The sequence below is a fragment of the Chiloscyllium plagiosum genome, unplaced genomic scaffold (assembly GCF_037043375.1).
Source record: "Chiloscyllium plagiosum isolate Xiang-an unplaced genomic scaffold, Cpla_swu_hap1 HiC_scaffold_15, whole genome shotgun sequence".
Taxonomy (NCBI): Eukaryota; Metazoa; Chordata; class Chondrichthyes; order Orectolobiformes; family Hemiscylliidae; genus Chiloscyllium; species Chiloscyllium plagiosum.
This window is the reverse complement of record NW_028270153.1, coordinates 62,846,045-62,859,876: the sequence shown is the minus strand read 5'-3', so window position 1 is coordinate 62,859,876 and position 13,832 is coordinate 62,846,045. Positions and strand designations below refer to the sequence as shown.

The 13,832-nt window shown below is 41.5% G+C and overlaps 1 protein-coding gene across 2 annotated transcripts in view; it reads right to left on the bottom strand.

Moving 5' to 3' along the window:
• slc35h1 (solute carrier family 35 member H1) overlaps positions 1–13,832 on the bottom strand; it is a 36,609-nt gene that overhangs the window by 7,864 nt on the left and 14,913 nt on the right. For both annotated transcript variants that reach the window (XM_043710131.2, XM_043710132.2), the window contains exon 5: positions 6,654–6,822. In XM_043710131.2, coding sequence (XP_043566066.2) covers positions 6,654–6,822 — 169 coding nt within the window. The remainder of the gene's footprint in view (positions 1–6,653; positions 6,823–13,832) is intronic.

The window sequence follows — 13,832 nt, the reverse complement described above, 5'->3', positions numbered from 1 at the left end:
CCCACCTGGTCAAGTCCCCTTCGGATCTTCTATATTTCAATTAAATCACCTACAACTCTCCCCAGCGCTACAGGATACAGGCCCAGCCTGTCTCGCCTTTCTTTGTAAGGCAATTAGTTTATTTCGGGTACTAGTCTCTTAAACCCCTGATAAGTCATCTAACATAGTTTGGGGGAAAAAAAAATCATCTTTTCTTACATTTCAATAAACTTCATGGTTGACATTCCTCAAGGGCTCTTACTACAACTGAGATTATGAATGCTTGACAGAGTTTCAAAATCTTCAAAATCACCTATTTCAGCAATTTTGATTCACAGTTTTAAAAATCCATTCAACGATTTAATATAGCTTGCAAATAGAAGTTGCTTTGTTTTTACTGACAACTCAATGAGATTTAGGTTGCCTTTCATAAAGGAGTTTATTTTTACATAAATGTGTATGAGTGAGAGGTTTCATATATTGTCAAACATTTTCGTTTCTACATGGTTCCGGAGTTCTACCTGTAGTGGATATGCCCCAAGTAGTAAGGAAATTGGGTGACTGCTAAGGAAGTGCATTGAGACTACAAAGGGGCATGGTTAATGATGGAGAAAGTGGGGGAGGGGGAATAATCAAGCGTATAGGGTCTCATTACCTTTTGTACAACTGGACTGAAGGATGGGCTGAAGTATCAGAGCTGAGGCAATCCTCATAATCAGCCCACCACATATGGCCACAATTTCTTGAAGACCTGCACCTTCCCCTCCCCAATACCAATAGTGTCAAAATGTATGTGCAAGAGTTGTTTCCACAGAGGCAAATCTGCTGCCTCAGGAGATTTCCCAACTTGTTCTTTTAGCTCCAGGGCATAAATCCAACCTTTAGTAATATTCTGATGGTTCAATTTCTATCCATGTCATGGAGTCATAGAGATGTACAGCATGGAAACAGATCCTTCGGTCCAACCAGTCCATGCCGACCAGACATCCCAACCCAATCTCGTCCCACCTGCCAGCACCCGGCCCATATCCCTCCAAACCCTTCCTATTCATGTACCCATTCAAATGCCTCTTAAAGGTTGCAATTGTATCGGCCTCTACCACTTCCTCTGGCAGCTCATTCCATACATGTACCACCCTCTGCGTAAAAAAGTTGCCCCTTAGGTCTCTTTTATATCTGTCCCCGCTCACTCTAAACCTATGCCCTCTAGTTCTGGACTCACCGACCCCAGGGAAAAGACTTTGCCTATTTACCCTATCCATGCCCCTCATAATTTTGTAAACTGCTATAAGGTCACTCCTCAGCCTCCGACACTCCAGGGAAAACAGCTCCAGCCTGTTCAGCCTCTCCTATAGCTCAAATCCTCCAACCCTGGCAACATCCTTGTAAATCTTTTCTGAACCTTTTCAAGTTTCCCAACACCTTTCCAATAAGAAGGAGACCAGAATTGCATGCAATATTCCAACAGTGGCCTAACCAATGTCCTATATCTGCAACATGTCCGCAATGTCCGCAACATGACATCCCAACTCTGACCAATAAAGGAAAGCATACCAAACTCCTTCTTCACTATCCTATCTACCTGCGACTCCACTTTCAAGGAGCTATGGACCTGCACTCCAAGGTCTCTTTATTCAGCAACACTTCCTAGGACCGTCCCATTAAATGTATAAATCCTGCTAAGATTTGCTTTCCCAAAATGCAGCACCTCGCATTTATCTGAATTAAACTCCATCTGCCACTTCTCAGCCCATTGGCCCATCTGGTCAAGATCCTGTTGTAATCTGAGGTAACCCTCTTCGCTGTCCTCTACACCTCCAATTTTGACGCCATCTGCAAACTTACTAACTGTACCTCTTATGCTCACATCCAAATCATTTATGTAAATGACAAAAAGTAGAGGACCCAGCACCGATCCTTGTGGCACTCCACCGGTCACAGGCCTCCAGTCTGAAAAATAACCCTCCACCACCACCTTTGAACCAGTTCTGTATCCAAATGGCTAGTTCTCCCTGTATTCCGTGAGATCTAACCTTGCTAATCAGTCTCCCATGGGGAACCTTGTCAAACACCTGACTGAAGTCCATACAGATCAAATCTTTCGTTCTGCCCTCATCAATCCTCTTTGTTACTTCTTCAAAAAACTCAATCACGTTTGTGAGACATGATTTCCCACGCACAAAGCCATATTGACTATCCCTGATCAGTCCTTGCCTTTCCAAATACATGTACATCCTGTCCCTCAGGATTCCCTCCAACAACTTGCCCACCACCGAGGTCAGGCTCACTGGTCTATAGTTCCTTGACTTGTCCTCACCACCCTTCTTAAACAGTGGCACCACGTTTGCCAACCTCCAGTCTTCCGGCACCTCACCTGTGACTATTGATGATACAAATATCTCAGCAAGAGCCCTAGCAATCACTTCCCTAGCTTCCCACAGGTTCTAGGGTACTCCTGATCAGGTCCTGGGGATTTATCCAACTTTACCCGTTTCAAGGCATCTAGCACTTCCTCCTCTGTAATCTGGACATTTTGCAAGATGTCACCATCTATTTTCCTACAGTCTATCTTCCATATCCTTTTCCACAGTAACTACTGATGCAAAATACTCATTTAGTATCTCCCTCATTTTCTGTAGCTCCACACAAAGGCTGCCTTGCTGATCTTTGAGGGGCCCTATTCTCTCCCTAGTTACCCTTTGTCCTTAACGTATTTGTAAAAACGCTTCGGATTCTCCTTAATCCTATTTGCCAAAGCTATCTCATGTCCCCTTTTTGCCCTCCTGATTTCTCTCTTAAGTATACTCCTACTTCCTTTATACTCTTCTAATGATTCACTCAATCTATCCTGTCTATACCTTACATCTGCTTCCTTCTTTTTCTTGACCCTCAATTTCTTTAGTCATCCAGCATTCCCTATACCTACCAGCCTTTCCTTTCACCCTAACAGGAATATACTTTCTCTGGATTCTCGTTATCTCATTTCTGAAGGCTTCCCATTTTTCAGCCGTCCCTTTACTTGGAACATTTGCCCCCAATCAGCTTTCGAATGTTCTTACCTAATACTATCAAAATTGGCCTTTCTCCAATTTAGAACTTTAACTTTTAGATCTGGTCTATACTTTTCCATCATTATTTTAAATCGAATAGAATTATGGTCGCTTGCCCCAAAGTGCTCCCCCACTGACATTTCAGTCACCTGCCCTGCCTTATTTCCCAAGAGTCAGTCAAGTTTTGCACCTTCTCCAGTAGGTGCATCCACACAAAGTCAGAAAATTTTCTTGTACACACTTAACAAATTCCTCTCCATCTAAACCCTTAACACTATGGCAGTCTCAGTCTATATTTGGAAAGTTAAAATACCCTATCTTAACCACCTATTGTCCTTACAGAGAGCTGAGATCTCCTTACAAGTTTGTTTCTCAATTTCCCTCCGACTATTAGGGGGTCTATAATACAATCCCAATAAGGTGATCATCCCTTTCTTATTTCTCAGTTCCACCCAAATAACTTCCCTGGATGTATTTCCGGGAATATCCTCCCTCAGCACAGCTGTAATGCTATCCCTTATCAAAAATGCCACTCCCCCTCCTCTCTTGCCTCCCTTTCTACCCTTCCTGTAGCATTTGTATCCTGGAACATTAAGCTGCCAGTCCTGCCCATCCCTGAGCCATGTTTCTGTAATTGCTATGATATCCCAGTCCCATGTTCCTAACCATGCCCTGAGTTCATCTGTTAGGCCCCTTGCATTGAAATAAATGCAGTTAAATTTATTAGTCCTACCTTGTCCCTGCCTGCCCTGACTGTTTGACTCGCTTCTGTTCTCAACTGTACCAGTCTCAGATTGATCTCTTTTGTCACTATCCCCCTGGGTATCACCGATGGCCCCCCCCCTCAACCCTGCCCCTACCCCGCCCCCCACCCCCTCCCCCACCACTTTACTAGTTTAAATCCTCCCGAGCAGCTCTAGCAAATTTCCCTGCCAGTATATTATTCCCCTTCCAATTTAGGTGCAATCCGTCCTTCTTGTACAGGTCACTTCTACCCCAAAAGAGATTCCAATGATCCAAAAATGTGAATCCTTCTTCCATACACCAGCTCCTCAGCCATGCATTCATCTGCTCTATTCTCCTGTTCCTGCCCTCACTAGCTCGTAGCACCGGGAGTAATCCAGATATTACTACTCTCAAGGACCTCCTTTTTAAATTTCTGCCTAACTCTCTGCAATCTCCCTTCATAATCTCGACCTTTTTCCTTCCTATGTCGTTGGTTCCAATGTGCTATCCATGTATCATCCAACATACCCCATCTTCCATCCTCATACATCTCTGCCAGTTACACTCATATGGGGGGCTAATCATGTTTAGTTACAAACTCAAAGAAATTGTGCACTGTAATTTATTCTACCAATGGTGTGCCAAATAAATATTTGTTTCAGCAGATTAAAAAAAATCATGGTTTGCTAGCAACAAGCAGAATCTAGCATCAAGCCCACATTCAGCTAAAGCCTGACCTACTTGTTCCAGAAGATGAGACAGGTACAGTAATGTGCCTATCATTCCTCCATACTCACTGATATGGAGTTCAGAACTGGAAGTAGCTAGATTTAAAGGGATGTATTTCTGGGTAATCAAGGTACAGCAGAATTTGACAAAAAAATATGTAGTAAATAGGTAGATAAATTAGAAAGTCACATATAGGGTATAGAGGAAATGATTGCTCCCTTTTTTTCCCTTTGCAAGATTGTTTTACTGTATCTAATATACTGGAATAGGCATTAAAGAATAGAATTTACATTACAATTACATAAAGCTCTGGTTTGATTCCATTTAAAGTACAGTCTTCCGTTCTGGCTCACTCCCCTCCCCCAGCCCGGGTAAAATACACAAGACATTCAGTAGGATGATGCCAGGGCCAAAAGGATTACATTACAAGGACAAAGTCAGTATATTTTTAGATATAGATGAGTTAAAGAAGACCTAATTGAGAGTTTTAAGATGATCAAAAAGTTAATAAAGTGGAGAGAGACTTCCCCACTCTAGATGTGGATTCAGAACTAGGCAGCAGAATCTTACCCAGAATCTTAAACTTAGAGGGAGACTACCTGAAGGTAATGTCAGGAAACTTCCCTTCACCTAAAAACAGCAGAAATTTGACATTCCCTCTTCAAACAGCTTTTCAGGTTGGGGTAAACTGAACATTTAAAGCCAGAGATTGATAGACTTATGTTAGGCACATGTTTAGAGGGTTACAGAACCAAGATCAGTAAACAGATGAATGGAGTAACAATGCAAAATCAGCTTTACCTAATGGAGTTATAAAAGTGGTTTGAATGGGCTTCTACTCCTGTATTTCTCCTTATCTGTTGTTTTACAATTTTTGTATCATACTTATTCACCCCGTAAATGCCAACTATGGATCAGTGGATAGCACTGCTGCCTCTGAGTTATAAGGTGCCGAACTGAAGTTTCGCTGTAGTGCTTATACACAAACATCTATGTTCCCAATCCAATCCAATGCAATATATCAGGAGTGTGCTGCATTACTGGGGATGCCAATTCTCAGGTGATTTGTTAAATAAGGCCACATCTGCCTGCTCAGTGCCTGCAAAAGATCTCTTGAAAAAGTAACAAGGGTATTAACCTCCCATGTTTATATTTAACTCTCAATCAATACCACAAAAGAATCTGGTTGCTATGCAATTTACGAAATGCCCTGCAGTAACTCACCAAGGCACCTTTAACAGCATCTTCCAAACCCATGACCTCTATCATCTTGAAGGACAAGGGAAGCAGATACATGGAAGCACATACATGGTCACGAGTGCCCTCCAAGCCACTCACCGTCCCGACCTGGAACTATACTATACTGTTGCTGGGTCAAACTCCTGGAACTACCTCCTTAACAGCACTATGGGTGCCCTACAACCAAACAACTGCAGCAATTCAAGAAGGTGGCTCACCACCAGCATTCCCTCTAATTTTCCTCCCAGCAGTGCAGGAAAATTGCTTTGAGATGTTTAGTAGCCATGAAAGGCACTATTTACATGCAAATCTTCCTTTCTTTTCAGTTCAGCTTTTGAGTATCTCTCTCAGTTGCCTACCCCTCCCTCAGCATTTCATGCAAATTAGTTCCCATGTTGAATATGGAAGATGGTTGGCCTCCAAGAGGAGAAAGGCTTTGTATACAAATAGAATTAAATTCAAATCCCTACTGTGTGTAAACAGGCCCTTCGGCCCAACAAGTCCACACTAACCCTCCAAAGAATATCCTCCCCAAACTCATTCCCTACATTTATCCCTGACTTATGCACCTAACCTATACATCCCTGAACACTATGGGCAACTTAGCACGACCAATTCACCTGACCTGCACATCTTTGGATTATTGGAGGAAACTGGAGCACCTGGAGGAAACCCACGCAGACACGGGGAGAATGTGCAAACTCCACACAGACAGTTGCCCGAGGCTGGAATCAAACCCGGGTCCCTGGCGCTGTGAGGCAGTAGTGTTAACCACTGTTCCAACGTGCCGTCCCGAAAAAGCAAAAGAAAAGCATGTGCACACAATATTAAACATTTTGCAATGTTATACACAAAATCTGACCATGTAGGTCTCCAGCTAATAGTACTGTCCCACTCTAACAAGCTGCATTGTTGATATTTTGGCATTACCTAGGTCTGCCTTCTGCGTAAGGATCTGTGTCAGTGTCCATCGTATCCCTCCAAGGAAAGATGCAACTAACACTAGTATAAACCCTTTCATGTTAAACTGGGTTGACTTGTATGTAAACATGAAGAGGCCGCCAGCTATTAACAAGATTACCATGATCAACCACGGCGTCTGGAAACAAAAACAACATAAGTAACAGATTACTATAAAATAATTATAAATCATCAAATACATCTCCACTCATTAAACGAGCAGGATTCCCATACAAGCACACACTGAATTAAAAGAAATAATCCTCATCAAACAAAATTTTATTACTCTTAGTGCCCACTTTGTATGTTGGTCCTTGTAATGCTCAGCAGGTCTGAAGTGGGAAGACTTTAATCGATTCTTTCCAAGTCTATGAGCAAACTTAATAGCTGTTGCCTGCAGCTGAGAGTTCTAACTAAGTTATGAGGGAAAAGAAAAAAAAACGTATCGGGCAAGTTGTTTTCAATTCATGTTTCCCAAATTTACTTACAAAATATGCCCCGGATTCAACAAGGGGATAAGCAATATTGGATTTAATTTGTAATTTGATTGTGCATGTAGTTTTATTATATAGTGATCATAACATGATTGAGTTCAAAGTATGGTTGGAAAGCAAAAAGCATGAATCAGTTTTACGTTTAGGGAAGGCCGACTTTAACAAGATGAGACATAGATTCTCCATATTAACAGACTTTCCCTGTTTAATGGGTAAAACAGCTGAAGGACAGTGGAGGATGTTTAAAGCAACATTTAACAATGCCAAACCAGTTTATACCTGAGGGAGAAATGCTCCACGTGACAGAAGAAGCAGTAATGGACAACTAGAGAAATAAGAGACAGAATAAAACTAAAAGGGCTTACAAAAATACAAAAAAAAGCAAAGATCCTGTTGAATGGGAAGGATACAAAGACCTGCAAAAAGCCACAAAGCAGCTGATTAGAGCTACTTAACTGGATTATGAAAGGAAACTTGCCAGGGACTTCAAATCAATAAGATTTTGGGTTAGGAGCAATGTTTGTCCACTAAAGACTGAAAATGGGAATATTGTCAATGACTATGGGGAAATGGCAGACACACCTGAGCAGAAAAGGAGGATAAAATTTACAAGGATATTGCCAGGGTTGGAGGATCGGAGCTACAGGGAGAGGCTGAACAGGTTGGGGCTGTTTTCCCTGGAGCGTCGGAGGCTGAGGGGTGACCTTATAGCGGTTTACAAAATTATGAGGGGCATGGATAGAATAAACAGACAAAGTATTTTCCCTGGGGTCGGGGAGTCCAGAACTAGAGGGCATAGGTTTAGGCCGAGAGGTGAAAGATATAAAAGAGACCTAAGGGGCAACTTTTTCACGCAGAGGGTGGTGCATGTATGGAATAAGCTGCCAGAGGATGTGGTGGAGGCTGGTACAATTGCAACATTTAAGAGGCATTTGGATGGGTATATGAATAGAAAGGGTTTGGAGGGATATGGGCTGGGTGCTGGCAGATGGGACTAGATTGGGTTGGGATATCTGGTCGGCATGGACAGGTTGGACCAAAGGGTCTGTTTCCATGCTGTACATCTCTATGATTCTATGACTAAGCCCTGAGGAAATTATTAGCGGATTGTGAACATAAACTGAATAAAATTGTTTTAAGTAAAACATCATTAATGAAGAAATTATTAGAATTAAAGCGTGACTAATCCTAGGGACCTGACAGCTTCCATTCAAGAGTGTTAAAGGAATTAAGGGAGCACATCATAGATGCACTAACTACAATCTTTCTGAGTTCACTAGATACAGGAAGCATCCCTCTCGATTGCAAACTGCACATGTCACTCTGCTTTTAAAGAAGCGTGAAAGAGGAAAACCAGGGAACTATAGACCAGTTAGTCTAACATCAGTGGTGTGGTAATTGTTGGAGGTTATAATCAAGGACGGGGAGTAACTGAACACCTTGAAAATTTTCAGTTAATTACAGAGAGCCGGCATGATTCATGATAGGTGTGTCACTGCATTATTTGAAGAGGTAACTAAGGTAGTGGACAGGGGAATGTCTGCGGATGTTGTTTACATGGAATTCCAGAAGGCAGTTGATAAAATCCCACATAAGAGATTGTTAACTAAGGTGGATGCCCATGAAATTGGAGGCAAATTACTGAAATGGCTGGGATTGTGATTGAATAGCAAGCAACACAAAGTGGAGATAATGGGCAGGTATGCAAATTGACACAATGTGACCAATGATGTCCCTCAATGATCTGTGTTAGAGCCTCAATTATTCACATTATTTATTAACAACTTAGTGGCACAAAAAGTCATATATCCAAGTTTGCTGATGACACAAAGTTCAGCAGCTTTGTAAACAGTGTGGATGATATCATAAAATTACAAAGGGATATTGACAGGCTAAGAGAATGACAAAACTGGCAGATGGAGTTCAACGTAAGCAAGTGCGAGGTTATCCATTTTGGAGCAAAAAAAAAAAGGGTAGATCAGGGAACTTCTAGATGACACAAAGTTAAATTTAGTGAATGTCCAAGGAGGAGAAAGTGAGGACTGCAGATGCTGGAGATCGGAATTGAAGAGTATGGCACTGGAATAGCACAGCCGGTCAGGCAGCAGCTGAAGAGCAGGAGAATCAACCTTTCAAGTATAAGCTTTTCATCAGGAAAATGTCCAAGGAGACTTCAGGACTCAGGGGCATAGATCTTTAAAATGTCACAAAAAGGGGAAGAAAATAATCAAGGAATTGGAATGCTGACCTTTATGTTTAAAGGGCTTGAGTACCAGGATGCAGAGGTTATGATGCAGTTACGCAAAACCCTGTTTAGACCCCATTTAGTGTATTGTGAGCAAATCAGGGCATCACACCTTAAGAAGAATATACTGACCTTTGAGGGTACACAATGTAGGTTTACAAGTATGACACCTGGATTTCAGGAGTTAAATTGTGAAGGTTAAGGGGTGATCTGATCACAGTTTCAAGATTCACAGTTTCACAGGAAAAGACAGAGTAGATTAAGATAAACTATTCCCATTGGTTGGAGATTCTAGAACAAGGAGGTATAGTCTGAGAATTAAGGATAGACCATCTGAAAAGATGGCAGATGTTTGGGACTCTCTTCTACAAATAGCAGGGGAAGCAGGATCAGTTGTTAATTTTAAATCTGAGAATTATAATTCTTTTCTTACCCAAAGTTATTAAGAGATGTGGACTGAAGGCAGATATAAAGAATTCAGCCACAGATCAACCATGATCTCATTAAATAGTGGAATAGGCTCAAGAGTTGAATGGCCTAGTCCTATTTCTATGTTCCTAAGATCAAATGTTTACAAAGTTAAGGAAAGAAGCTGAGTAATAGTGAATTGAGTCCACCTGGAAGGGGAGTGACTTTAAGTGAAAGAACTGCCTAAGAAACAACTTTTTGGTGTATTTCATAACTTGCTGTTTTATGAGCCTCATAAAAGGTCACTTTATCAAATGGAAAGGTCACGTCCACTGGCATTTGGCACTGCAAACACAGTGCAATGTCCACTCACTGTAACAGCCAGTTAATGGCAAAGTAAAACAAACATAGTTTTAACTGACATCTTATGAACTGGCATTCTGGATGAAAATAATATGCTTAAAATATCGTAAGTTTACTGTATTATCACAATCTACACGATGTCTGAATAGCCAGTTGAGGATGAGAGTGAGAAGGCTTTCTGCCAGTAAGTTTTATTTGAGGGCAAGTTGCATTATTAGTTATGTGATTTATGCTGTAAATAATGTATAACAGTGATATGTATACCCCCTGCACTGAGTTTCTATTACACAGTGTGTGCTTTTACATTGATTATATGGATCTCTTGATCAATCAGAATATTTGAACAATTCTTTATCCCATAGATGCCGGTTAATAAAACGTTTGCTGTACTGTCACATTCCCTATTATACCTTTATTTAGAACTGCTCCTCTGATTTATTAAAATCCTGCACAACATTGCTGTCCATCTTATGGAGCAACTGTGGTTTGAAATTTAACAAGTGACGTTGGATAGTATTTTAATAACATACAGCATTTCAAATGGGTGAGTTGGTTCAATTACTCCATTCCAGCATTTGTACACCACCCGGGCTTTCTCTCAGTTTTCTTCATCTATTTCTATCTTCATGACCTTCTATTCCCTTCTTCCTCATATACTCATCCAGCTTCACCTTAAATGCATTCACACTATCCCCTTCAACCACTCCCAGTGTTAGCTAATTCCATATTCTCACCTTTCTTTAGCGAAGATGTTCTACTAAATTCCTTATTTGAATTTGTGGTCATTATCTTATATTGACAGCCCTTTCCCACAAAAGGAAACATTCACTTTAAAACTATGGAAGGTTTTTATAAAAACCTCTATCTGATCATCCTATCTTCAAAAAAGTGGCACTGCTTCTCAGTCCTTTTTTGATACATAAACCAATACATTTTTGACACCATCCTTTTACATCTTCTCTGCATCTTCTCTAGTGCCTTTATATTCTTTTTATAGAATGGTGACAAACTGTACACAGTAAGTGTGGTCCAAGTAAGATTCAATACAGGTTTACAATAACTTCTCTACTTCTCAATTCTTTCAATTTAGAAATTAATCTAATGTTTTGCTTCTTCTTTTAAGAATGATCTTACTAACCTGCAACATAACTTTTAGCAGTTGGTATAAATGTACTCTGAGATGCATTACTTGCAATTTAAAACTACACAAAATATCTTTAAATACAAAGCACAAAAGGACAAGGAATGCTCCTGTTAAGCCCAAGGAATCTCACCTGAATGATTTCTATAGCTTAAAACTTTTATGTTTTCATCATGTTGCTCTTCATTTAAAATTACACAATGTAAAAATAAGTATAATGTAGCCAATCACATTAGTACATAGAACATTGCAGTGCAATACAGGCCCTTCGGCCCTCGGTGTTGCACCAACCTGTGTAACCAATCTGAAGCCCATCTATCCTACACTATTCCATTATCATCCATATGTTTATCCAATGACCATTTAAGTGCCCTTACGGTTGGCAAGTCTACTACTGTTGCAGGCAGGGCATTCCACACCCTTACCATTCTCTGCAGAAAGAACCTACCTTTGACATCTGTCCTATATCTATCACCCACGAGAAAGGGAGGACTGGAGATGCTGGAGATCAGAGTTGAAAAGTGTGGTGCTGGAAAAGCACAGCCAGTCAGGCAGCATCAGAGGAACAGGAGAATCAAAATTTTGAGCATAAACCCTTCATTATGAATGAGGCTGGGTGCGGGGAGGTGAAATGAGGAAACTGGTGAAATTCACATTGATCCCATGTGGTTGGAGGGTCCCAAGGCAGAAGATGAGGTTTTCTTGTAGGCACCTCCACCTTATCCCAAATTCAACCTTCCAGCTTGGCACCACCCTCCTACCTGCCCATCTTCCTTCCCACCTATCTGCTTCACCTGATCACTTCCTCCCCCACCTTCATCTACCTACCGCATTCCCAACTACCTTCACCCCCCCCCCCCCCCCCACAACCCCCGACCCCCGACCCCAACCTGCCCCACCCCTCCCATTTATCTCTCAGCCCCCTTGGTCCACAAGCCTCATTCCTGATGAAGGTTTTATACTTGAAACGTCAATTCTCCAACTCCTCGGATGCTGCGTGACTAGCTGTGCTTTTCCAGCACCACACTTTTCGACTACATCTATTATCCCCCATGCTAGCCATCACCATCCGAGGAAAAAGGTCTCACTGTCCACCCTATCTAATGCTCTGATCATCTTGTATGTCTCTATTAAATCACTTCTTAACCTCGCTAATGAAAACAGCCTCAGGTCCCTCAGCCTTTCCTCATAAGACCTTCCCTTGAATCCTAGTATATCTCCTCTGTACCCTTTCTAATGCTTCTACATACTTTCTATAATGCAGCGACCAGAACTGTATGCAATACTCCAAGTGCAGCTGCACCAGAGTTTTGTACAGCTGCAACATGACCTCATGGCTCTGAAACTCAATCCCTCTACCAATAAAAGTTAACACATCGTATGCCATCTTAACAACCCTAGCAACCTGGGTGGCAGCTCTCATGGATCTATGCAAATGGACACTGAGATCTCTCTGCTCATCCACACTACCATTAGCCCAGTACTCTGTATTCCTGTTACTCCTTCCAAAGTGAATCACCTCACACTTTTCCATATTAAACTCCATTTGCCACCTCTCAGCCCAGCTCTACAGCTTATCTATGTCTCTCTATAACCTGCAACAACCTTCCGCACTGTCCACAACTCCACCAACTTTAGTGACATCTGCGAATTTACTAACCCATCCTTCTACACCCTCATCCAGATAATTTATAAAAATGATAAACACCAGTGGCCCCAAAGCTGATCCTTGTAATACACCACTCGTAACTGAACTCCAGGATGAACACTTCCCATCAACCACCAGTCTCTGTCTTCTTACAGCTAGCCAATTTCTGATCCAAACTGCTAAATCACCCTCAATCCCATGCCTTATTTTCTGCAACAACCTACATGGGAACCTTGTCAAACACTTTACTGAAACTCATCTACACTACATCAACTGCTTTACCCTCATCCACCTGTTTAGTCACCTTCTCAAGGAACTCAATAAGGTTTGTGAGGCACAACCTACCCTTCACAAAACCATGTTGACTATCTCTAATCAAATTATTCCTATCTCTTATAATCCTTTCCAACACTTTACTGACAAACGAAGTAAGGCTCACTGGTCTAAAATTACCAAGATTGTCTCAACTCCCCTTCTTGAACAAGGGGTCATTTGCTATCCTCCAGTCTTCTGGCACTCTTCCTGGAGACAATGACAACATAATGATCAAAGCCAAAGGTTCTAGAATCTCCTCCCTAGCTTCCCAGAGAATCCTAGGATAAATCCCATCCGGCCCAGGGGACATCTATTTTCATACTTTCCAAAATTGCTAACACCCTTTTATGAACCTCAATCCTGGCTCATCTAATAGCCTGTATCTTCTCAACAACATTATCTTTTTCCTGTGTGAATATGGTCGAAAAATATTCATTTATGGCCTCTCCTATCTCTATCCATACACAACTTCCCACTACTGTCTCTGACAGGCCCTACTCTTACCCGAGTCATTCTTTTATTCCTGATATACATC